The following is a 27,304-nucleotide window of genomic DNA, read 5'->3' as shown; positions in this document are numbered from 1 at the left end:
TACATATGAACCTTAAAACAAAACAATACAAAACAAAACACCAAACTCCTAGAAAAAGATCAGATTTATGGTGACCAGAGGTGAGGGGAGGGGTGATTGGAGGAAGGTGGTCACCAGGTACAAACTTCCAATTGTAGGACTATTAAGTACCAGGGACGTAAGGTACAGTGTGATGACTATACCAGATCCTAAGAGTTGTCCTCACACGGAGAAATCATTCGTTTTCTTTTCTTTTTATTGTATCTATATGACGAGATGGATGTGAGCTGAACTTCGTGTGGGAATCATTTCACCACATATGTAAATCAAACCATCATGTGCATGCCTTAAATTTATACAGGGAGGTATGTCAATTATTTCTCAATAAAACTGGGGGGAAATGAGCATAAATATATAGTATCTTTGTCACACAAAGGAGGTATTCTTTTTTTTCTTAGTCTACCAATTTTTAGCAGATAGTGTACTTAATTTTGTCAACACTCAGACCAAATGGAGATAACCAAACAAATTTTATTTTGTGACTTAGGCCTAGTCCCTCATTCTGAGCTTATCACAGTAGCATGGGGGTATTCTTTTATGATTAGGTTGCAAAAAAGGTTATCTGAAGTTTTATCTTTCTGTCTAAAAGCCCTCTCCACTCCCCTGGACAAAATTCCTTGCTGCAAAGTCTCCCTCTGACACCTCGGATTTTGCTGACATTATTCAAGTCCTGTACGATTCCAGGCACAGTTTCTAAACACTTTCCGTGCGTCTCGAGACGACCCTATGATGGAGACCTTATTGTTATTTCCATCTTACGCACGAGGAAACGTAAGCACCGAGAAGCGAAACCACTGTTCGAGTTCGGCGAGTGGCAGAATCAGGACCCGGACCCCAGACGGCCTGACCCCACAGTGTGCTCACGGCCACCACAGCCATATCCCGGGCTGCCATCACAGTCTTATCACCTGCCACCCAGGTGACCTTGGGCAAGTCGCTGAACTTCTCTCAGAGACGGTTTCCTCCTCTGTGAAGTGAGAGTAACAATAGAAACAACAATCCGGACCTAGCAGCGTTGATGCAAAACACTGTGTCTGGCGTGAGGTAGACATACAATGAAATGACAGCTTACGTTTCTTATTATGACTTTTGTTTACTTAACGAATATATATTAGAGAATGCCTCTCTGCCAGACACGATTCTGGGTATTTGGGAAACAGCACTGCCCTCACGGAACTTCAGTTACAGTATACCCAAAGTGATTTAAGATTAGATTATGCTACATTACACTCTGCGACGGCCTCCCAATCCGTTGTCTGCACTTCTGAAGTTTGAAACGTTCTGAAAACCCAAAGGTAAGCTCATTTGGTACTAAGACCTGACCTGAACTGCTGGGAGATCCTTTGGAGACTTTACTGATTCCAGTTAGCATAACCACTTCTTCATATTCACTGCAGGAATATCATCGAATGTGACTACGAAGAGCTTGCCCAGGGCCCACTGGAGGGGGTATTTAGCACTCCCTACAGCTACCATGTTGCATTTTGAAAATCCAAAGTGTCTCCAAATCCAAAGCATCAGCTCCAGGGGTTTTGGATAAAAGGTGTGGTTCTGTGTAATCTATAATGATATTAGTTTATGCTAGAAACGAATCACATAACAGTGATCTAACAGTGCGATCAATTTGTTCTCTCAATTGGAATGCAAGTCACTTGAAGGCCCTGACTTTTCGTGCTCATCACACTGTCTCCTACAGTAACTGACATGCTCCCAAGTCCCTAGTGGCTTCTTGGTGATCATTTTACTCAAATTAATTATCTCCAAGAGTGTCCTCCTTGATCCAAGATATTTCAGTCCCCTGTAGGGCTACTTTCCTCAGATGAAAACATCAACATAACCATCATTTTCCAGCCATCGTGGGGCGAACGGGCTGGGCAGACCATTGGAAGGGCTGCCCTTGACTTGCATTTCCCTACACCTAGAGATGATTTCCTATCTCAAATCAAGTGTTTGGCCTTAAATATCTGAAAAGAAGTTGCTTTACCAGTAAAAACACGTCAGCACATCTTAACGATTTTTCTTTCACCATAAGGCTAACTCAAAACGTTTTTGGCGAAGAGCACAACTATGGCATTTGCTCAAACGGTATGGAACTATGTTTCTTTGAGGTTTTTGCTCAAAGATGGCCCCAAGATGTGATGGGATCTTTGGCACAAGGCACAAGACACTAATTCTTGTCTCACACTTCAACCACGAGGGCTTCCTTATGTTTCTGGAGCTGTTTCATCTTGTCAATTGTTTTGAGTTCTATGTTAGATTACAATGTGCTGGCATTGCAGGAGGAGATCGCAAAACTGCCACAAGCAGCTTCCAGAAACCAGAAATAAGAACAACGACTTACGTCACCTTGCCGTATATTTCAAAGCACTTTCACATATATGATTTCTGAAAAATTTCCCCTCAGCTGACTTCCCCAGGTCAGCCTTACGTTGCCATTACCCACGCAGGTATCTTCATCAGTGGCGTAGAGGACAACGACCTTGCACGATTTTATGATTTGATTATTATAAAGGAAGAGAGGGGACAGCCGGGATTTTCAGCCAAGCCAGCGTGTCACCTTTTGATTTCTGTAGGTTTGTTGTTATCGCTGCCTGAACCCACAAGGCAGATGCCAGAAAAATAATTCAGTAGTTCTGGCTCTTGATGGACACCCTTCTTTGATGGGAAAAAGCTCACTGTTCCAAAGGCAGCAATGGCTGTCTTTCAGAGTCAGGCTGCCATCACCGACAGAATGTGGCTTTAGCATACTACATCTCGCAGTGCAGGGCCATGCACACAGGAGCACTGAATACACTTAATGTGATGATCGACAATGACGACGGGGCAGGTGCTCAATAGCTGCTGATGGACAAATGATGGCAGCTAACCTAAATGGCAACACCACCCTAAAAGCTCCTCTTGAAAAGGTACGTAAATCCATGCAAACTCCCAGATAAAATGTCTGGACTAGGAAATTACGTGTCTTTGAGTTGTGTAAGTCTTTCGGAAGGTGAGTGTGCCTGGAACAGTGGGGAGGAACGTGTAAGCAGTTGTTCTGGGTCTTCCCTGCCAAAGGAATACCACTGACCCAAGGAGAGAAGGCCAAGGCCATACCCACTATGGGGAATAGAAGTTATTGTCTGTGTGAGGAAGCCACTGCCATTAGTCTAACCACCAGTGTTCTGGTGGGAGCTAGACCAGTTACATAATTTGCAGAGCCCAGGGCTAAATGAAACGCAGGCCCTTTGTCCATAAATCAGGTATTTCAAAATGTTGACAGCAGAGCACCAAACCAATCATGGAACCCTTGTATGGAGAGTCTGTGTGAAGGTCCAGTCCACTTCCCGGAAGCTGACCCTGAGTACGTGCAATGGGGTATGTAAGTAATCTTATGGTTGTCCTTCCTGTTCCCTGTACTTGGTGGGCTCCTGGAGTTCTAGAAAGCTCTGAAGGTAGGCAGAACTAATCACAAGAGGAGGAAGGATGAAGCCAAGTGTTACATTGGCTCCACGTGAAACACATCCCTCAATTAGAAACGGATAGTGAGCAAGAGAACGCGAGGGATTCCTAGGTGCTTGAGGCTAAATGTTGGCCTTGCTAATCAAGGGAAGAGGTGACATTGGGGTTAACTTCACGTGATGGGACACAAAGTTGTTACCTCCATGTAAGCAGAGGCTCGGTGAAGAACTAGGAACACTTTGGGGCTCAGGAATAATTACCCTGGGAGGCAGACCCCAGGGCCCCCAGGACGTGCAAGCAAGGACACAGGCTGTCAGTGGCAGAGTCACATATCTGCCACTTTAAATTTATTTGGACTTGATTTAGTTTCCTTTATAGGTAGGATGAATTCAGGACGCCTAGTTAAATTTGAATTTCAGACAAACACGAAATAATATTTTGTGTAAGCATTTCCCAAATACTGCATGGGATGTAATTATACAAAAAACAAAAATCACTTGTTGTTTATCTGAAATTCAAACTTAACTGGGCATCTTGTATTTATTTACCAAATCTGGCAACATTACTGTGGATGGGTTCTTGATAGGTTCCCCTTCCATATTTTACCAAGTTCTGTATGAAAATGCCAGCTTCTCCCAGCTGAGCTCAAATTTGGGAGAGGTGACAGTATAACACCACGGACAGAAGAGGCCATGGTGATGCCACAAGCTGCCCGCGTGGAAGAGAAATCCAAACGAACTAAGCTGTGGAGACGTCTGTGTGCATATCCTCACCTGGGCTTCTCCTTCAATTTCAACTCCCCCTGTACCCTAGAATCACCGGGGGTAGGGGTGGGGGTGGGGGTTAAAAACATCAATGCCTGGGGCTCCTGGGTGGCTCAGTCAGTTAAGCTTCCAACTCTTGATTTCTGCTCAGGTCATTATCTTATGGTTTGTAAATTCAAGCCCCATGTCAGGCCCTGTGCTGACAACAGGGAGCCTGCTTGGGATTCTCTCTCTCTCCCCACCTCTCTTTCTGCCCCTCCCCTGTTCACATGCTCTCTCTCTCTCCGTCTCTCTCTCTCAAAATAAATAAACATTTAAAAAACATCAACACCAAGGTCTTGTCCCCTACACAGCCTAACTTAATTGGTCTGGGAGGCCCGCTAGGCAGGGCGAGTTTTAAAGCTCCCCAGATGAGAACCATTGCATTAAAACCTCAGTGGGTCACCTAATTTGGTTTATCAAGGGAAGTCACTGTTAGACCCCAAATATATATGTATCCTCCAAATCCAAGGGTAAGAAATGGGTTGGATGTTCACTTTAATATCTACAGGCATGACTGGGCTTGCTTTCTTTCTTTCTTTCTTTCTTTCTTTCTTTCTTTCTTTCTCTTTTCACATAAAGCACTAAAAGCATGAAGTTAGGTATCCAATCCCAGTTGTTCTCAGACCTGGGTGCACATCACATTCCCTGTGAGATGATAAACCCCTGGAAGTTGTGTCTCCTGTCTCCGTATGCCCAGCAGCGCTGGGTGGATGTCAAACACTTACGTACTGAATTGACATTGGGATCATCGATACAGCATCTCAAAGCCTATACCCAGGGAGCAGTGAAACCCACCATTTGAAGTTAAAGGAGCACAAGAGAGGTAACGAGAATACAGGACATCAAGGTCACCGAATCCATGGTCAGAAGCTCAGCATGACAGGAAGATGTTAACTTTGTATTTCCAAAACAACGGTGTTTTCTGGACACAGCAACAAATGCAGTTTCTGAATCCTTTGGCATTGATTTCGGCCTTACTATGAAGGATACGGCACAAATTCTGATTTCTGAGATGGCAAAAGACGCTCGTGTTTGAGCTAAAATATCTTGCTTTCTCAGAAGCTTGTTACTTTGAGTTCGGGACCTGCACCTACTCTCCCATTCACAAGAAAAGAGAACCATGAGATTGTGCGAAGTGGGCTTCTGTCCTGGGAGCACCTGTGCTGACCACATTCTGTTTCACACCCTTTGCCTGGCCTGGGCCCTGGGGTCATTTCTTCCCTCTTACAGTAGCAGGAAGTTCTGCAGGAATGGTTAACAGTGCAGACAGAAAGCCCAGATTGAATTCTGGTTGCGACAGTTATTAGTTTTATGACTTCAGGAAAGTCACAAAGCCTCCTTGGCCCTCAGCTTCCATATTCGAAAAAGGAACATCATATAAATACTAAAGCTAAGAGACTTCTTTCTTATTGGCGGTGAACACACGCACACACACACGTACACACTCAATCACCGGTGGACAGGTGGACAGACTATCATATAAATACTAAAGCCAAGATTAGGGAGAAAAAGTGAACAGAACTCAATGTTAACAAGGATACTAAGAGGCATTCTTAAACATTGCTTTTTTTCCCCCTTAAAACCTATCTGTTGTGAGTGCAAATTAGCCGATAGGGTATTTCAGAAAGTAAACTGTTAATGGATTATAAGGGTCTTAAAAATATTAAAAACCTCATGAGAAATGTTACCTCTGACATCAGTGCCAAGGGGAACAAAAACCGAGATGGACAAAGATACCCATTATGCTATTTTTAATAATGAAATTGGAATTTTTAAAATGTCCAATACTAGGAAATGATTAAATATATTATGGTTTATTCACAGGAGGAAAGATTACAGAGCCATGAACACATTAATTTATAACAAATGTTAATTCCATAAAGAAACTTTCATAGTATGCTGTGCTGTACCTCTAATAGGAAATAAAAATATTTATATGCAATATTATTTCAACTAGGTAACAATTACATACACAGAAAGGTACTTGGGAGAAAAAGGTAAAATATTTCTGGGTTGGCAGCATTACAGGAAATTTTTACTTCTTTCTTTGTACTTTATATATTTGTTGAAAACACATTACCAGTGTAATTTTTTAAATCTCTTAGGAAAAGAAGTAAACACAGAATAAGGGCATCAGAATTAGTTCATTACCACTGGATGGTTCTTTAAAAATTTTATCTTCTAGTGCTGGAAAAAGCTTTGGGGATTCAATTGCTCCTACTTGAAATAGGGTACGTGCATATTTGCAGGAGACTCTACCTTAATTCCAGCACCTTCTTTCTCTCTTGATCACTAAGAACAGCTCAAAGAAGGATGAAAACAAAACAACCCAAAAAAACCCTTGGGCTGCTCAGTAAAGCAAGACAGGGAGGAAGGAGTGGAACACAAAGCCCCTATCTGGCTCCGGCTTCTCAGATCTACTCATTTGGGGATTGTGTCTGTGGCACTTCCGACCAACATTTCTAAAGTTTAAACACTCCTAAGGACCCCATAAAACCCTGCCTGATGACATGGTGTATAACCTTCCAGGTACAGGACACTACACAAGAGCATGAAGGTAACTGGGGATGGGCAGGGACTCAGTGAGGCTTGAGCCCAGGGGGGGCATGAAGGCTGCACAGGGCAGAGTTGGAAAAGGGGAGGAAGGCCAGATGACAATGGGCTCTGAATGGCACACAGTCTCCCAGCCAGCAGCTGTTGCCAGTCACTCTTGAGTTTCCGTGTTCACCATAATTTTACACGAAACCCCTAAAATCTTAAATCTAACTGCGTGCGGGCTTGGTGATGAGTGTCCACCATAGGGTGAGTGTTCCCTAAACCACTCCTATTCTGGAGCAGTGACAGCCATAGCGCAGCTTTGCCCCCCGATGTTGTTGATGGCATGTTCCAAAAACTTGCTTGTGTTTTCCCCTCTGGTAGATGAGAAACAAAACACTCAGATTCAGTGAGAAAAAAACATTCTTGCTATCTGTTGTGGGTAGGCAGGTGGCCATCCAGGAGTTCCTGAGGCAAAAGAAAAATGCAGGTCCTAGTGGAGAGGATTAAACTACCCCATCCGTCAAAGGCAAAGAGAGATTCACAAATCCATGAACACTCCCAGAAGGTGTCTGATGGCTCCCACCATCTGTCTTGGAATGTCAGAGAGATGCGTGTGCAGGTCTTTGGGACACGCTTACGATCACAGCTTCTTCTTACACCCAATGTGCAAATGGGAGGACACCTCCGGTAGGGCCAACAGAATGAATATGTAACAAGTCAGACCCCGAGAAGAACATGAGAACAAAACTGGTTTACAAAATTGCTCAATTTATAGGAAACAAAGCCATTCTAAGCTGTTGGGTGGCACGTCCTGGGGCAGAAATCCCATTCGGGAGGGGGGATCCAAGGAGTGAACTTGCCCTCAGATGTACTTTGACCATTACATTGTTTACAAAGAAAAAAACTAGACATGATCTGCCAAGCGCTTTAAAAATTGAGACATTTTATATAAAAATACTGATCTCGGGCTTCTCGTTAAAAAAATGAAATGGACAATCCCACAGAATGCTCCACGCTTTATCAGCAGAAAGAAAGAAGGACCCTCCTTTGGACCGGCCATGCAATGTCCCCAGGAGCCCAATGCACTGATTTATATGTTTTCCTCGCTCTCAGTTGGCAGTCCTCAAATCACAGATCACACAAGTAAATATAATAACTAAATATCTCACTCTTCTCCAGCATGTAGAAGAGACAGACATTTGCTTTCTTCCCTCTCTTTGAACTTTGCTAGCCAAAAAAAAAAAAAAAAAAAAAAAAAAAAATCACCCAATTAAAAAGAATTGTTTTATTCTTTTTAAAGAAACAAAAATCATATTGAGTTAGAAATACACCGGGGACAATTCTACTTTGGGGGAGGGGTTACTAATGAGTCCATCTGAGCTCTTTGGAATGGATAAGAGAATTCATCTGTTTGGAGGGTAGGGTGGTAAGAGATTTGTCTCACTAGAAAATCATCCCCTGAAGCCTGAATCTCCATAACTGCAAGCAGAATTAGGGGGAAGAAGCAGATCTATGGAAATACAAAATTTCCCTGTCATAAAAATAAATCCTCAAAGATAAATTTTTAGCTTCAACATAGAATGAAGTTATAGCTTTTTGACAAATGATGTTCTGGGTTGTCATGACAACCGGGCCCCGGTAGAGGTGTGTGTAAAGAGGCCTGCCCATAAATCAGAACATTTGAGGAAGGGGTTAAAACAAACATTTCTAGACTATTCCCAAGATTTAGTGCCAAAAATGTAATTATAGACATTTGTATCAGTCTGCCATAAAGCATGACAGCTCCAATTTTGCAAAATGTTAATTAAAAAAAATCTATTAAACCCACGTCCCTCTGAGAGAAATTAATATCACACCTAAGGTTGGGAGTCAGGCAACTCAGAGGCTGTGAAAATTGGACGGCCAAGGAGAAAGGGAGGCTTAAAAGCAGACTAATCCATGAGCAGTTTAGTTAAGAGTTTGGGCTAGATTCTGACCCTCTGGAGAAGTACCAAGGGCCAGACGTCGTCCTCGGAGGCTTTCCAGAAGCCTGAGACAGCACAAAAAGTAATCAACGATTTGGAGATGGAATTAGAAAGGAAAAGCTGATAGATGGAGGTTAGCTCACCTGAAAATACAAGAATGAAGCACCAAAGAATCATTCAATGCGGGAGGATGTAAACAGCAAGAGGTAACCATTAGCAACTTCCAGCGAAGGGAGGAACGATGAGAATTGTGAAAATCGGACATCAGAAAAATGCTTCCTAAGGTAAAGGTCATGCTATTCTATGACAGGGGTCACAAATCAGAGGCCTGCAGGCTACACTGAGTCAAGGGACAAAGGCTGTCTGGCCTGTACGATGTTCTTTTAAAAATGTACGGTCTTTCGGGGCGCCTGGATGGCGCAGTCGGTTAAGCGTCCGACTTCAGCCAGGTCACGATCTCGCGGTCCGTGAGTTCAAGCCCCGCATCAGGCTCTGGGCTGATGGCTCAGAGCCTGGAGCCTGTTTCCAATTCTGTGTCTCCCTCTCTCTCTGCCCCTCCCCGGTTCATGCTCTGTCTCTCTCTGTCCCAAAAATAAATAAAAAATAAACGTTGAAAAAAAAAATTTAAAAATGTACGGTCTTTGCCAACTTTTAAAATTCATGAGACTGCACATGAAACTCTGGCTTCTTCTCTTTAAAATGATGACCCAGTGATTAGGCCTGGGGCACCTGGGTAGCTCAGTTGGTTGCAAAACTGACTTTGGCTCAGGTCATGATCTCACGGTTTGTGAGTTTGAGCCCCACATCAGGCACTCGGCTGTCAGCACAGAGCACGCTTTGGATCCTCTGTCCCCTTCTCTCTCTCCCTCTGCCCCTCCTCCACTTGTGTTCTTTCTCTCTCTCTCTCTCTCTTAAAAATAAATAAATAATTTAAAAAAATTTTAAAGACCTGAGTTTGAATTTTAAAATAAAATAAATAAAATAAAATAAAATAAAATAAAATAAAATAAAATAATGACTCAGTGATAGGCCTGGATTCCCACATGGACAACTGGAGCCAGGATCACAGAACAGAAGCTCTTGAGGACGAGGGGTTTGCCTAGTTCAACCCTGTGTCCTCAGCACCACAGCACAGGGCATAGAGTACCCAACACCTTCCGAGTTGAATGAATGATGACTTCATTAAATACCTGGCTGAATGAATGGATGAGCAGCTGCTGCCCTCTTTAAACAAGGACACACTTCCAGGAGGCTCCCCTACCCAGAGCGTTGCCTGCCTGGACGCTAAAGACAGTTGAGTTTTCCGCTCTGCTCTGTGCAGTAAGTTTTCTTTAGTTGAGACACCATGTTGCCTCTTGACGTGAATTCCCCATAGAACCCACTCTAATGGCCATATATGCGGGCCACTGAGGCAAAATGACAGTGCAGTCATATTCTTTAAGGATATTAAAGAATAGTTAAAAAAAAAAAAAAAAAAAAAAGAAGGTCTTCCTTTAAAGGTTTGGCATCCTCGTTCATCCTGCAGGTAGAAGGCAGTACCAAAGGACTTGCCGAAGTCTCTTCCCTTGCTTGAACAAAGCAGGGACTTCTTACAGGCCTGAGCAAACACTGAACCTTTTCTAAGTGCTAGTATGACTAAAGGCCATGTGATTGGTCTCTTTTACCTTCATGGCCAGAGATTTAAACTTTTTTGTTTTTATTAAAAAAAATTTCTTTTAGGTCTATTTATTTCGAGAGAGACAGCAAGCAGGGTAGGGGCAGAGAGAGAGGGGACAGAGAATCCCAAGTAGGCTCTGTGCTAACAGCACAACGTGGGGCTCGAGCTCACGAACCGATGAGATCGCGACCTGAGCCGAAATCAAGAGTCAGACACTTAACTGACTGAGCCACCCAGGTGTCCCGAAAATTAATCTTACAAGAGGAAATGAGGACATAGCGACATAGGAAGAAGGCTGTGTGAAGACAGGCAGGGATGGAGTGGAATGTCTACAAGCCCAGCAGCCACCAGAAGCTAGGAGAGGCCTGGAACGGATTTTCCCTCAGGCTCTCCAGAAGGAACCGATCCTGCCACCACTTCTGGCCTCCACACTCTGAAAGGATACATTTCTGTTGTTTTCAGCCACCAAGTTTGTGGTCCATTTGTTAACAGCAGCTCTGGGAAGCTAATGCGTCAAAATCCTCGAGGTTGACGTACTAAAGAAGTCCCCAGAAAACTTAGCCTGTTCTGTTCACGGGGCGGGGGTGGCGGAGGGAGGACTGGGCTGCATTCAGGACCCTAACACTTTGCTGACCTTCCTCACCTCGGAGGCTCCCTTTTTCTGATCAAGGCTGAGGCCTCAGCTTTGTCCAGAAACATTCTCACGTTGCAATAGAAGTGAACTCAACTAAGAATTATAGATATTTCATTCTTTCCTCAAAAGCACATGAGTCCTCAAACAGGAATGGTGTGTGGCCCAGTGCCTTGGATAGATGATCAAATACAGCCCAACACTATTACGGGACTATAGGTAAAAAAGGTGTTGCTGCCATGTGGGCAGCTCTGGGGAAGCTTCTAGACGGGAGGCAGGAGCACAGCTGGACTTTGGAAAGGTACTCCAGTAATGATAATCCTCACAATGTTATTATTTATGGAGCACCTACAACATGTCCCAGGCTGTCCTGCCCACTTGCTATACTTTTCCCATTAAATTCTCCCAGTCACCCCACAAGGTAGATAACTGCTGCCCTTGTTTCCCTGAGGAATCAGGGACTTGGAGAGTGAAGTGCAAAGTCCAAGGTCACGCGTGGGAGGACTCAGAGGGTCAAACTAGGTGCGGTGAGCAAGTTGGGGAAGCACGGAGGTGGTGGGGAGGCATGGTAGAAAAGACGGGCTGGAGGAAGAATGTTCTGGGAGCTTGAAACCCCATCTGGGGAGCGGGGACTGGATCTACTTAGCTACGTGAGCTGCCAGAGCAGAACGAGCCCAGGACCGACTACCTCAAGTCTGTATTTTGGGAGGGAAATGACTCACAAAGTTGGCAAGCGTGGTGAGAAAGGTGAAGCCGGTCTGCCCCTCTCAAATACAGGCGGCCTGAAGGAAGGCAGCGGGGTGGGAGTGCGGAACCCCAGGCAGGCTTGAGAGATTTCAGGGAGAAAGACGTGGTGGCTTGATTTCAGGACGGCACGCAAGAAGCAAAGGCAAGGAAGGTGTCCTGGCTCGGCTGGAGGTTTGGAAGGACCGGCGAGGTGTGAGCCACAGCACAGGACACAGGGCAGGGGCTGTGTGGGCAGACATGGCGGATTCACTTAAAAAAAACTGATTTTGGGGTGTCTGGGTGGCTCAGTTGGTTAAGTGTCCAACTTTGGCTCAGGTCATGGTATCACGGTTTGTGAGTTCAAGCCCCATGTCGGGCTCTGCACTGACAGGTCAGAGCTTGGAGCCTGCTTAAGATTCTCTCTCTCTCACTCTCTCTCTCTCTCTCAAAAGTAAATAAATAAACATAAAAGTAAAACTGATCTTTTTTGTCTCTGGGACCCTCAAACTCCAGGGATGTCCCTCAGCAGATGATGCGGTAGCTTCTGCCTTTTCTCCCCACCTGCTGGATTTCTCTCAAGGGGAACAAGTTGAAGCTCAGAGGGTGTATTTTTCAATTTTTTCCCAACGTTTATTTTCAAGAGAGAGAGACAGAGACAGAGAGAGAGACAGAGCGTGAGCAGGGGAGGGGCAGAGAGAGTGGGAGACACAGAATTTGAAACAGGCTCCAGGCTCTGAGCTGTCAGCACAGAGCCTGACATGGGGCTCGAACTCACAAATAGTGAAATCATGACCTGAGCCTAAGTTGGTCGCCTAACCGACTGAGCCACCCAGGCACCCCCAGAAGGTGTATCTTTAAATGAAATACACGAACAGTTTTAAACTCTCCAAAGGAAACTGTGCACTCTAGGTGTGAATCATGCAAGATGTATAAACCACTGACCTATTTCCCAGAAAGATCCACCTCACCAGCAGCAGGGCGGCCATGTCTTGTAGGCCCAGAACTCAGCATTGTAGCACAGGGCATCCCCAAGCTCCACCCACATCTCAGATGTGAAATCCGCAAATTCAGTAAAGAGAAAGAACTTAGAGCGGGGAGCTGCCTCCAGCTTTTGGTTGCCCAGGCCGAGCTGTCTAGAACATTGCTGGTTCCAGAGCTCCTTCCTAGCTCCTGACCACCTGCCATTCCTCGTCCAGAGAGCCATGCCATCCTAGAGGAAAGATGAGCTGGGAGTGGGGTCCAACACACAACTAGTCAGGGTCTGAGATAATCTGAATTCTGCACATCGATCTCATGAAATAACATCTGAGAAGAGTCAGTAGGCACTGGACTTGACTGGAATCAGAAGATCAGGGTTTGAATTCTGACTTGACATGTGGTTCTCATTACCACTTGGCTTGGGTAAACCCACCACTCTGGAGGTAGGCTGTACTAGGCTCTGTTGGGTCCACCGCCGTCCCTGCCAGGGTCTCCTTCCTGGAGGACTGCCCTTAAACTACTGGAGCCTATTTTTGCCTCTTTTGACCCTCATCCAATGGCTGGTGGGTGCAAGAATATGAAAGCCCAGCTCTCAGATTTCTGGGGTGCAACTTACACTCCAGAGTTCTCCTTCCAAGAGAAATCATCTTCCTGCTTAGCCAACCGTTCCCAGTCCTGCCTTGTCCACTCCCTCCCCAGGGTGCCCTGGAGCGCACCCTTAATAAATCCTTCCTCTGTGAATCTTCATCTGTGTCTGCTTCCAGGAAGCCTGGCCGCAGACCAGCATCTGCTCAACGATGCTGTGGAGGAACCGTATCTTGAGAGCGATGAGCAGAACATCCAGCAGAAGGGTCACAAAAGGCAAAATTTGGCAAAAGTCATGTTTAGTTTGGCTCACAGAGGCTGTAAAAAATGTGAGGGGTCTTGCCAGCATGTAAAAACTGGGAAATGTCACAGAAAAACCCAGATCTCCCCTGGTTTTGGAAAATCGGATTTGGTGGCTCTGAGCCTGTGGTCTGACACAGCAAAGAGGTGGGGCAACCGGGGGGTGGGGTGGGGTGGGTGCTCTACCAGCGCACGAGCCAGTCCCCACCAGGCCACCTACCCGCCTACTCCTACGTGACCTATCTAGGTCTCTGTAGCCACTGGAGTGACCAAACCGTGGTCGAGCACCCCGAAAGTACTCAGCAAAGCCTGTTCATCCTGAACAAGACATCATTTTTCTTGAAAGCAACTGAGCCGTGGGAGAGCAGGGGTGGTGAAGAACCGATAAGCAGATGCATGGCTCCCATCCACCATGAGCGCTTTCCTCTGACCTGGCGAGGTGTGGACGTGCGCTGCCATGAACGCTCTCCTGAAAGAAGGCGAACCAGGAAGGAGAGCTGCCATGACAGGAAATTCGAGGGCGAACACAAAAGGAAAGGAAATGAAATCACTTGCGGTTTGAGCATGCAGGCGAGAAAAGCAAAAACAGATCTTGGTTTCAGATGCCGTTTCGCGTTTTGCCATAAATAAAGGGACGGCTACAGCTCAAAAGTGGCATTTTAAACGGTTCAAAGTGTTGACCTGCCCGGTCTGTGTACTTCTTTTTTTGTTTGTTTTGTTTTGTTTTACAGGATGATCATAGTCGAAGCCTTTTAAACCAAGATAACTGGTAGTAAGTGGCGTTAGGGAAGCAGGGGTTCCCTTGAGCACTGGAACTCAACCATCCAGGTGAGCGTCTAGGTCACTGTCACTTATAGGGAGATGGGGAGTAGTGCCTAGCAAGTGCATCGGTTAAGTGGAGGTCAGATGAGGCAGCACCTCTTGTCCAAGAGCATAGTTGACCAACGGCCGCACTATACCCTGAAACCCACAGGTGCTCTGAAACCCATTCCCTCACTTGCACACGGTCCACGCTCCCCATGGGCTGCTCCAGTACCAACGACTGGGTGTCGGACCGCATACTGAGGAAGACCCAACCTGGGAGCCAAGGAGCTCCTCTGATGACTGACTTGGCTCCACGACTCCCCGGCAGCCCTGCCCACATTTCCGCAGGGCGAACGGAGCCTAGGGCGCTGGACCTAACCTCTTTCCCTCGCTCACGCGAGGTGTACTCGCACTGCGGCCCGCTGCCCCCACAGCCTTCCCCAGCTCCTTCCCCATCTTCTCTCACACAAGAGTTTCTCCTGATTAGAATCCTGGCAGCTTCAATCCCATCTTGGCATCTGCCTCTCAGAGGACACGTTCCGCATTTGAAAATTCCTCCTGCCTATATTCGGCAAAATCTGTCAACTCTACCCAATGATAGAGGCTCTCAACTTCTGTGTGGTTACATGAATCTGAAGAAGCAAGTACTTACAATGAGAACTGAAAATGAGCAGGCTTTAAGGAACTGGATTAGGAGTTAAGAGAAAGAGGAAAAGAAAAAGCAGGAAGAGGAAGGGCAGGGAGGAGAAGAAGGAGGAGACAAGTTTTTTTCACTTATTCCATTTTGACAACTTTCCACAAAGGAAATGGGCAGGGAGGTCCCCTGAACCACCACCTGCTCCCACCTCCAGGAAAAACTCTCAGAGACGTTCTGTGTTACCTGTCCTGCTCCAGAATGCCCTCTGTTAAACCTTTGGGGATCAGATGTGCAGTCCCTTAGAACACTGCTGGCCAGGAAGCCCTTTGTGGCCACAGTGGAGACCGCAAGACTCTCATTCTCAATACCTCAAACCCCAACATCTCCAATTGTCATTTGGTGGAAAAGCAGGGAAAGGGAAGTACACTGCCTGTATGAGATACGTAAAACGTGCCTTACAACCAAGAAAAGAAAGAACACAGCCACACACACACACACACACACACACACACACACCGGCACTCTTACTCTGCTAAGAGGGTTAATGTTAAAAGGAAACCTTCAGGCTGGGTATTTCATAATTCACAGCAAAATAGAAAAGAGAGACAAAATCAGCAGCATCGTTTATAAGCCCTGGAAAATGGAAGTTTCCAAGCTGTCATAAATAAGGATGGAAGCATTTGCCAAGTCAGAAATTTTGCCAAGTTTGAAATCCACTCAATCCTTACATCTTGGAGCTCAGAACGGAACACCAACCTTTTGGGATTTGTAATCATTTCTTCTCCGCGAAACTTCTTGCTATTTATAAAGAAGTAAAAACAAAAAGCAAAAAATACAATATGGAAAGTTTTTAAAAGGAGCTGGTTGGGAACATTACAGCACGGTGCGCATTGGGAAGGCAATAATGGTACAGATGGTGTATGTACTGGGATTAAATTCCTATTTAATCAAACAGGGCTTAAAGTATGCAATATTCTGTGTGTGTGTGTGTGTGTGTGTGTGTGTGAAAGAGAGACAGAGAATTATTGTGTCTTTCCTTGCTGGTACCTCTCTCTCTCTCTCTCTCTCTCACACACACACACACACACATGCACACACACACACAAGCACACCATGTCTTTACTATGCAAATACTTCACCCAACTGATTCTACATTTTTAATGTGTGAAAAACAAAGAGAGGTCAAAGCATGTTTCTGCGTGTATTTGGCTTGTGCAGAAAGGGCACTACAAAAAAAGTAGAGAGTAATTATTTTTAACATAAAAGGGAAAGGGGGCACCTGAGTGGCTTAGTCAGTTGAGCATTCGACTCCTGATTTCAGCTCAGGTCATGATCGCACATTTCATGAGTGGGAGCCCCACGTCCGGCTCTAGGCTAACAGTGAGGAGCCTGCTTGGGACTCTCTCTCCCTCTCTCTGCCCCTCCCCTACTCATGCAATCACAGCATCAGTATTATAGATGTTACCATCACACCACAGCCCGTGAGGCCAAAGATGGCATCTGTTCTGCTTATTGTGGTAGATCCTCCCGTGCTAGGCTCATGGTCTGACCTACAACTGACGCAATAAATATATACCAGATTTGGAATAGACCCGATGTAAGATGAAGCAAGATAATGAAGAATTTAGTGTACGTTTCAGTTGGGGTCATGTCAAGGAAAAAGAACTCAGTGCAAGTGGTTTAAATGAAGAGATGTGGGCACAATGTAGAGAGGTGTGGGCAAGTTAAAGGGGCAGACAAGAGACAGTAAGACCCTGGAGACGGCCCACAGTGAGAAGGCTTTCCCCTCCACAAGGATAGAGGGGAGCAGATGGAGAAAAGATGAAGCCTGTCCGGCAGGACTGCAGATGCGCAGGGATGAGCCCTGCTAGGGACGGACCTCGCCGTGTGGAACAGGGAAGATACACCCCTGCCCCTCCCCTCCCCCCGACACCTGCTAGTCACCCCGCTGGTCAAACGCTCAGGGGAGCCGCCACACCACCACCCCAGGGAGTAGAACATGGCATGCAATTTCAGTGTTTACCGAAGGAGGGTGAGGGACAGGCAACTCCCCCCCTCCCCTAATCCAGGAGCCTAAGTAAACAGAGAGAAAATCCTTCAAGGGAGTAATCTTTGCAAAGACTGAAGCATCCCAGTAGTCCACGCCTTAGTTCATGTAAAAACTCAGGGCTCCTGCATGGCTCAAGTCAGTTAAGCATCTGACTCTTCAGTTCAGGTCATGATCTCTTGGTTCTCGAGATCGAGCCCTGAGTCGGGCTCTGCACTGACAGCACAGAGCCTGCTTGAGATTCTCCCTCCCTCTCTCTCTGCCATCCCTGCTTGTGTTCTTTCTCTCCAAATAAATAAATAAATATTTTAAAATAAAAAAAAAAAGAAGAGAAAAAAACCTGAGAGCACCCCCCAAAGGCAAAGCAGTGCTGGTGACTCTACTTCTCACCCCGGCTCAAATGTCTTTAGTGAAATGGCATGAACTTACCTGAAGCCTGATGCTAATCTTTAAATCAAGCAGCCACGGCCTACATTTTTATTTAGCAATTCAGGGCGACTAAACACCGTACGATGAGAATTATTAAAAAGAAATGAAAAGGTGTCAAGCACAGAAGAGGTCTTTCCTTTCCTCCTGGGAAACACAATCAATATTTTAAAAGAAGTGGCTGGGGAGGGGGGAGGATTTACTGTTCATTAGTTTATGATTGCACAGAGATTTTAATTCAGTACACACAGGCCCCTGGGGTCTTGTGCTGTGTGACAAGGGGCTTGACCAAATGACTGGGAAATTAGCGCATGCCCTTAGCAGTGTCTTTCAGTCACTGGCTGCCAGATGAGATATTTGGGGACTAGAACATCCACAAGACTGAGCTACTCAGACGCTGTCCTGCCTCGCTGTGTTTCAGAGGCTAGAAGCCGCTCGGGCCTCTTCTGCCACTTGTTCCAATGTCTGGATGCTCTACCTGGAGGTGGCAGGATGCCGCGTCCTCAGACAAGCTCCCCTGCCTCACCCCCACCTCCACCCCCACTGAGGTGGATTCCCTCGCTGTTACTCATCGCAGAGTCAGGACTGCTCCAAATGAGCCGTGAGCACTCCGGTGCCAGAGCCACGAGAAAATGCATCTCGGAACAGTCAAAACCAATAAATCCATCCTCGGTTACAATGGATGAAACAAACATGCGCTGGGCTTGCACTGGCTGATCAGCAAGGAACCCCTGCTTGATGCAACTTCTCTGTTTCATAAAGTAATATTTAGAAAACGTGTGCAACTCCCTATTGTGCCACACAGTTCTAAGTCGAGATTTGCGCAGGCTTTGTTAGTCGCACATTTAAATAGCAGGAGGCTTACTGGCGTGGCAGGTGCCTTCACGATGTCATGGGTTAACCTTACAATTCTGCTTTTCCATGGTAATAATCTCTACTCAACCTCTAGCTCCGGTAGGAGTGACTGCTGGGCACTTGCAGGGCCCCGCGGGTGCCCCAGGCACCTCGCTGGCCTCACCCCAGCCCGAGCGCTGCCCAAGGGTCCATACAGGGTAATCGTTTCAAGTTCCAGATCTGGAGCCAGCCTGGCGGAGTTCAAATCCTGGTGTTACCACTCGTTAGCTGGGTAACCTGCAGCAAGCCCCTCAATCCTGCTGTTCCTCAGTTTCCTAACGTTTAAAATGGGAGGAATATTAGCATTGGCCTCACGGGGCCATTGAGAGGATCACAAATCAATCCATGCGGCACTTAACCCAGTACTTGGCACACAGGGAGAAACCGATACTGGCTCACGAGTACTACCATTTAGATACTGGGGTCAATGTCACTTTACAACGTGGAACACAACAGCAACGGCAAAAATGCCTTAAATCAAGTGCTGGTTAAGATTTCAGCACCACTTATTTAAGATGATTTAATAAGAAAAAAAGCCCAGATGACAAAATATTTTTGAAGAAATGAAATTGTATTTCTTCCAACATGAAGTAACTCCAACCAGGCCAATCATGCATTCCTGCCAGAGCTCCTACGAGAAACTACCTCAGGAAGTAGACAAGCGTAAACTTGTTTGTAACTCATTGCATGCAAACCCTTGTCTCCAAGGCTTAAGGGAACTCGGAACCGATCCTTTCTTTCACACGGTCTCTCAGCCACTTCATTTCCAAAGATTTTCAAATGGATAATTGAAAGTTAACGTTAACGTAGACCCCGTTCAAATGATCCAAAATTCTGAATTAACAAAGTAAGAGGCAGACCATATTGGGGTATGATCTTCAATGTTTTTTCTTCCAGAATCCTCAAACAATAGACTGTCACTCCAACTCACCGAACTATCATAATATAGGTCCAAACAAATTGTACTCTCTTATTTTATCAAAATAAAATCTGGAAAAAATACATGTGCAAGAATTGCCTGGGCAGAGTGAAGGCTCTAGGAGGAGAATCACTGTGACTCTGGAGACAGATTCACAGCCCGGACCACATCCAGAATGACCCAGTGAGTGAAGTTCCCTTCCACTGGACTCCATTATTTGCGCCCACACAATCGCCATATGGCCAACTCATACAGATGAGTTGGGATTCCGGGGCACGTACTGAGGGATACTGAGCATAACTGAACACCCAAGTCCATCAAAATATTTTTATTAGTGACACCAAGTGCCGGCCACATCAGAGCCCGGTGGGTGGGGGCTATTAACATTATCATCTCCGGGCACCTGGGTGGCGCAGTCGGTTAAGTGTCCGACTCTTGACTTCAGCTCAGGTCAAGATCTCACAGCTCATGAATTCGAGCCCCACCTAGGGCTCTGGGCTGACAGCATGGAGTCTGCTTGGAATTCTCTCTCTCCCTCTTTCTCTGCCCCTCTCCCCCGCTCATACTCTCTCTGACTCTCTCAAAATAAAAAAATAAACTTAAAAAAAGTTTTATCAGCCCGTGAGGAATAGAGCCATGAAATATCTTTCCCAAGGTCAGGTAGCTTGCGAGTGTAACTGGGATTCAAATCTGCACAGCCTGGGTTCATTGCCAACTGCCTCAATTACTACACAACCTCCAAATCCCCAATGAGACCTGTTGAGAAGGGTATTTAGAAAAAGTACACGTCACCAGTACTAACCAGGCTCTCAGAAGAGGTCAGCGTACTTGGGTTGATGAGACATCAAGTCACAATGGATTGGTTTTTCCAGTCCCCAAGTCTTCAGTGCAGAGCAAAACCCTTTAAAGGTCACCAGAAGGTGAAAGCAGACTCAAACAAATCCGAGCTGGGGTCCTACAGACCTTCCCTTTTGGTCCTATCCTAAAAGGGAAACGTGAAAAAGAGACGATCCGGGGGATGGAGGCAAGAGGACTGTGAGCTGTGGCCACCGCGCTCACAGCTGTGGTTGGATGGCGTTGTACCTCTCTGTGCACTTGGCTTCCTCTCTGTTGCCTCCATGAAGGCACAAGCCATCGTAGTCATCTGGCTACAAAGTCACCGAGAATCGAGGGACAGAGCACTGAGTGTGTCCCCTTGCTGGGACCTGGGCCATTCCAAGTTCTTAAAATACCAAAGGGCTTTCCCACAGAATGTAGGTTGTTTTTTTCCTTCTTTCATTCCCTTGAACTTTGTTTGTTTGTTTTTGAGGATTGCCTCTTAGCCAATGAAAACATATCCAATGCAAGAATCAGTACATAGTAAATGTATAACTCACATTGATGGGAATTTTAAAAGTCCCTTTTGAGGGACAGGAGATGTATTCCAGGATCTATATAGTGGGTCTGGGACTCCCCCAAAACTCTGAGTGACGTTTCTCACACTCTTTCTTCGGACACCTTTAGCCTTGAACGTTGCCAGTGCCACACGGGGTGACGGTATGTGTTTGAGGAAGGGAGAGGTATGTAAGGCCCTACACAGAATGCAAGACACATGGAGATGAATTATAAAACTTTATTGGCTTGTTAAAAAAAAATGAATGAATTCAGCAAGTACATTTATGGTCTATCCACATTGTTAAAACAGCACTTAAAAATAAAATAAAAATGATTATCCATTATTTACAGGAAACGTGAAAAAAATGACTTCAAAACCTGGAACATTATGGGGAAAAACGGGGCATGCTGATGATTCACAGACTGCCTATGGATTACAGCAATACAGCAAGTGGATGTGAACAGGAAGTGAATGAAACCCGAGGATTTTTCTTTCTCTGGAATGTCTTGTTATTTTTCCCTTTTATTTTCTTTTTAACGGTATTGGGGTATAATTAACAAGTGAAATTGTAAGGTATTTAAAGGATACAACGTGACGCTTTGATATACCTATACATCCTGAACGGAATCTTGCTCTTTTATATTTGATTATGCTCCATTCATAAATAGACTGTCTTAAAATAAAGGGGGCGAAAATCTCCGTTCTTTTCCTTTTCCTGCATTTTTTTTTTTTTCCGTGAAAACTAAGGATTCAGACACAGCCAGTAGCAACCCATCTTGGGTGTCCGCTAATGACCATCCCAAGGCCCCACTGCAGCATTAGCCTGAATTAAACCCAAAGTGATCTCCCTGTCAGAATCAGATGGCCGGGAGGGTCCCTTGTCCCTGACGACCGAAACAAGGAAATGGGCCAACTGGAGTGGAAAGCCGCCTTCTGTGACAACTGTTTTCGTGTCACTCTCTGGGTTGGGAGTTCTGTTCACTTAATTCCGTCTGGCAGCACCCCACAGAAAGTGATACTCTTGCCCTGTCCGGGAGAGTCCTTAGCCCTCCCAGGGGCCCTTGAGTAGATCTGACGTGGCTGGTGGGCACCGTAGGTGTGTGAGCACAGCAGATACACTTAATGAAACGGTGGCCTCCGTTCCGGTTTCCTTGGAGTCCAGTCTGCAGGGGCTCAGGGGGCCTCACTGACCCTGGCCTGACAGGAAGGGCACAGCCCGCGTGGCCCGACGTAGCCGCCAGGTGAAGGCCTTGCATGACACAGAGTCCCGTCTTTCCAGTGCCCCCCCCCCCCCCCCCCCCCCGCCGCCTCTGCACCTGGTCTGGACAATGCAAGACAAAATGAACATCTACTGCCGGGTGAGGGGACTGGACGAAAACCAGGGAGAAGTTCTAGGCAGAAAGCCTAACAGTGCAAGAGTGCCTCATCCCGCTCCGCGGTGGCACGAGAGAAGTTACTTCAGGCCCCGTTCGTGTTTGTTCCCATTTTGCAATGAACATAAAAAGCGTGTGCAAAGCAACCAAGAAAGCAAATAAAACCAAGCCCTCCTGTCATGGAGTCAGTTTGGATTGCTAGAGGGACAGAGAAGTCAGGGGTTTTAAGCAGATCATGAGACCAGACAAAGGAGAGACAAAGCAGGTGCGCCTCCCTCACGCTCGCCCTCGCATGGGGCCCTGAGCTGACTTCCTGCCTGTTGGCCTTGAGCCGTTGGCTCCTCAGACTGGTAACCATGGCCTCTGCTCTGCGGGAGGCAGAACCTGGAGCCCTAACCACTCTGTGTGACCTTCAGGCCAACCCCCAAGGTGCTCTGAGATTCGGGGTGGAGCTGGGACTGTGTCCTTCTCGTCTGTGCCCCCTACTTTTGGAAAGACACTCAATGGGTCAAAAATGAAATGGGTCTGGGCTGGAAGACCAGGAGTGAAAACCCCGGAATCGATGGTCTCCGAAGTATGTGGGGATTCATTTTTTCCTGTGAGGAAATTCACCTTCCTTGGCCTCAAACCAGGGTCATCGGGGATGCCAGTGGGAGTAGTTTCTTAGTCTGTCCCAGCTGCCTTACAAGCTCCCAGGGGGACCCCATTCAAAGTACGGGCACTGAGCCACACCTCTTGAGGTGGCACACCTGTTTTCCGTTTACCAATGGCCACACGAGTACGTTAAGGGCCCATGAACGGGGCTGTGTACTTTCCCACCTGAACCCAATTACCCCCAAGTGGGCCAGGCAACATGGAGTCACACTGGTGACATGGACTGTCACACTGGTGACAGTAGGCGATGTCAGATAAAACAGGAAGAAGGGCTGGCTAGGTTGTCTCTGGCCACACAGAGGCGGGGCCAATCGGGATGGAGGGAAAACAGTGCCATAAGAGAGTCCCAGGCAGGGTGACAGAGCCAAGGCCCTAGCTGGTGGAGATGGCAGGAGAGCCCCAAAGGTAAGTGACATGCCAGGGATCACTGGGGTGCTAACCTCAATGTGGGAAAGCTCTCAGTGGCGATGCCAGGAAGTGTGTTTGCAAAGGAAAGGTAGCAGGAAACAGTGAGAGAACAATGATGTCGCTTTAAGACAAAAGTAACAAACGGGCAGCCCACAGTTGTTTTGTTGGCCTACATAATGTTTTAAAAATAACTGAGCCAACTTTTTAAAAATAGGGACATTTCACATAAAAAAAAAAAATACAGACTTCAAGTTTCTCTTAAAGAATCAGAAGACTGGGGAGCCTGGGGCCACATTCCCCGGTCAGCAGGAGTCGGCTGAGGCTGGGTGACCGCCGCCTCTCTGCAGGGATGGTTGTCTGCTCACCCAGCACGTGCCCTTTACGAAGGGTACCTGCCTGGCGCTGAAACGCCAGGTCCTTGTGGGGGCGGGAGGCAACAGACTCGATTTCAACAAAAATGCCTCTTGTCCTTTTCTAATGCTGAAAAAATACATGGTACGTGTCATTAGGAAGCTGTAAAAAGATTTCTTGTAGGAGACAAAAAAGCAAAGGATGAAAGAGGGTTGGTCTAGAGTATAGAAATGAGAAGATATGTCACTGGCTGTGGTCTTCGGGGATTAAAGAAAAATGAAAACCAGGAACACAAGAACCATATGAAACAATTTTCTAATAGCCTGCTGTTTTCATCGTTCCCTAGGAGATGTCAACTGCTCTTTGATATATTAAATTGCCTTATCTGTCCACTTCTCTACATTTTAAAACAAAAATCTACCCTGGAAATCTTCTAGCTTTTGAGGACAAATATTCTTTTCTTTTTTCCCTTTCAGTCTGGGCAGTGCACAAAATAGTCCTTAAACAATTCATTGCCTTTTTCTGGTTCCACAGAATCAAATAGAAAAGGTTTTTTGAAAAAATAAATAAATAAAACTTGTACCGAATGGCCGATATTTAAGAATGCTTGGCATACTGCTCAACTCTCAGTGTGAGTTTCCTTTTTCTTGCAGGGTTCGTGATTTCTGCAATTAGCTGGCCTTTTTGCAAATCAACAACTTTGGGAAAGATCAAAATCTAAGTAGTGACAGGAACTGTCATTCAGCAGCGAGCAAGAAAATGGGAATTCAGAGACTATTCAGGTCCCCCTACCCCCACCAAGGGCCAGCTGCTCTCCCGCTCAGATGTGTCTTTGGAAAGAAAACTTTTGAGAACAAGCAGCCTGTGTATGTTTTGAAGAAACTGCCCCTCTTTCAGGCATGGTTAAATGCTGTAATCCATAGGACTCTGTGAAATGTCTGTATCAAGCAATAACATATTTAGTGGCTAATGTAAAAGATAACAGTATAAAATATTCATCATGGATCATCTTTTTATATCAGTTGGTGCCTAAATGGATCCTGGTTTATTAAGATTAACGCCTTGGTTACACAGGATGCAAAACAGTGTTTCCAAACATGTTGGACTAGTTAAAAATCTATAAATCCTTAAAGCTGAACTGCAAAACTTGAGTAACTATTGCCAAAAAAAGATTTTGTTTTGTCAAACGCCAATAAGTTTCCAATCCAGCCATGGCATCTATGAGCATGCCTTAACAGTCAGAGCTGATTGTATTTTTAAGCAAAATGGTCCAGGCCTGGCTCCCGAGTCCCCCTAAGAAGAAAAGTGTGAGGTGAGATGGGGCAAGGGCAGCCAAAGTTGGCCGCAGGACAGGGATGCTACCTGGCAGATAAGGACCAAAGGTCACTGCAATGGCCAGATGAGTGACACAGGTGTCCGTGCTAGGACTAAGGCTGGGGCGCAGGATTCTGTTATCTCCAAGGCTACCCTCTCAGCAACGAGGCTGGACATGATAAACCACATTCTCATTACCTCTGTGCTGCTGGGGTCAGGAAGAGCCTTCCTGCCCATGAAAACCAGCAGTAGTGTAGGATGTAGTAGGGGACTATCCTTCTTAGAATATGGTCTCCTGCTCCCAGCAGGCCAGCCATTCTGCCCGCAGACCTTTTCAGAGTAGAAAAGCTGTAGTTCTGTCATGGGAACAGCATGAGATACTGCGGCCTTCTCACTAGGAAACTTCTAAAAAGCAGGTGGATCGCAGGGGGCGAATAAAAGGACATACGCACCATATGTGTCTATTTCACTCTTTCAGTTATCCTGAAACTGACTATGCCTAACCTAAATCTATAGCCCCCTACCGCAGAGCTGCTTTTTATTTTTTTTTTTTCTGCCTGCTAATAAACTTTACAAAAATCATTAGCGTTGATTGCATGACTCTGGACTTTTATTGCCAGTGAAGGGAAGAACCTCTCAGTGGGGTCACCAGGTCCCCACAGCGATGCCCTCAACTCTTTTAGTCACTGCGCTGTAGACGGAAAAGTGAAACTTTCTGAATTCAGTTCTCATTAAACGTCAACAGAAAACGATGCTAACCTACGTGTTAGATGGAGATTAGGCTGTTTAGTGTGTTCTTATACCTGTCCCTAAATTTAGATTTTTTGTTTTTAACTTTGCAGTTCACCTTTAATCAACAGAAACAATAAAAATCAATACATTTCCGGTATGGTCAAACCAGCACACCTTTCAGAAGAGATGCATGATCCAATGGAATTCCATTTCAGTTTTGTATTTGAACAATTATAAGAACAAAAGAGAAGCATGAATTTAAGATGTTTTCTTGAGTGTTTGCTTAGCTGCCTGTGAGCTGCCTCTGCAATGGTGCTCCCCAAACACAGCTCACAACATCTGCAGGCTTCGTGTGGTACCTCCTGCAAACACCACGCACGTCTACCAGAAAACCCCAGCTACGCGGCACCTCCCGGGAGAAGCCAATGCCCGTCCCAAGAGTCCAGCTTACAAGGCAGCATCAACCAACAAGCACCAACCGCCCCCTTCTCTGTCTTTTCCTTTACTTCAGCTACCCATCCAGTGGGATCTTATGAAACAAAACAAAACCTAAAAGAAACACAAAATAAAACATAAGTCATGCTCAAAACAAAAGTCAATGAAAATTAACATACGAGTATAATCACTTTTAAAAGAACATAATAAATAATCAAAATCAAGACACAACATGGAATATGCTTTAAAACATAAAGTAACATATGATAACAGAACAGAAATTGGGAGAAAGTGTGCATCTCGTTATCAAGCCACTTAGTTTTAAACTTACAGAAAACACGGGAAAGATATGCAAAAGATTTCTGCACACAGTTCCCACCCGCAACCGTGTAAGATGTTAACATCTTAATTTAAGGAGGGGAAATCTGTGTACAATATAGATGACCCCTGGAGAATTTTAATGTATAGGGGGAAAAAAATAAAACTCAACAACAAATATCTACCCAAATCCTGATTTTATTTCCCCACTTAATTTCTCCAAATTATTTCCAAAATATCTGTTTAATTACTCAGCCACCAGATCAAAGAACTGGCTAGTTTTAGTGGGAAATACTGGGCCACACAAAGGTTTATATTCTTTTTCAGGAATCTTAATATAAATAATTAATTAATTGCCTAAATTCAATAGATCATATCATATACATGACACGCAGACATAGATAGATGGAATATCTATTATATAGCATATGATATACAGCATACAACATGTGGTATATTACATGTGTATATATATTGCATATATGACATATAGTATATATATCATATATTATATATAAAAAATATAATATATAATAATTAATCTTGCAAACATTTATTGAGCACTGACCAAATAGTAGACACCACAGAAGATGATACAAAAATAAAGAAAATGGAGTTCCTTGACCTCAAATACTTAATTGCCCCACAGACGAAAAAAGAATGAGTAAATAGCTTGCACAATAAACAACAGCTAATCCGCTTGGTGTCAGGTGTTCTTCTAAGCTCTTTGTCCACATTAGCCCTTTAAAGTTCATAATAACCCTATGAGGTGGGTTCTATTAACACCTTCACTTTACTGATGAGAAAACTGAGGCCCTGGGAGCAAAGCAGCTTGCTTGAGGCCCAACAAGTGTGTGATGGAAAACAGACTCCAACCCAGAAGCTCTGATTCTGCAGCCACTGTATTGTGTCACTGCAGAGAGGACAAGATCCCTCCTACTTGACTAGGAACACC

General features: G+C 45.5%; 1 protein-coding gene across 5 annotated transcripts in view; it reads right to left on the bottom strand.

Moving 5' to 3' along the window:
- NTRK2 (neurotrophic receptor tyrosine kinase 2) overlaps positions 1-27,304 on the bottom strand; it is a 338,612-nt gene that overhangs the window by 181,750 nt on the left and 129,558 nt on the right. The window contains exon 12 of one of the 5 annotated variants that reach the window (XM_045468975.1): positions 20,988-26,145. The exons of the other annotated variants lie outside the window; for them this stretch is intronic. Coding sequence (XP_045324931.1) covers positions 26,108-26,145 — 38 coding nt within the window. The 3' untranslated portion in view covers positions 20,988-26,107. Of the gene's footprint in view, positions 1-20,987; positions 26,146-27,304 lie in introns of those variants that run through there. 5 annotated transcript variants of the gene reach the window in all.

Source organism: Leopardus geoffroyi, chromosome D4 (assembly GCF_018350155.1).
Source record: "Leopardus geoffroyi isolate Oge1 chromosome D4, O.geoffroyi_Oge1_pat1.0, whole genome shotgun sequence".
Taxonomy (NCBI): domain Eukaryota; kingdom Metazoa; phylum Chordata; class Mammalia; order Carnivora; family Felidae; genus Leopardus; species Leopardus geoffroyi.
Note: the sequence above shows the minus strand (reverse complement) of the source record. Positions and strands in the feature narration are given on the sequence as shown.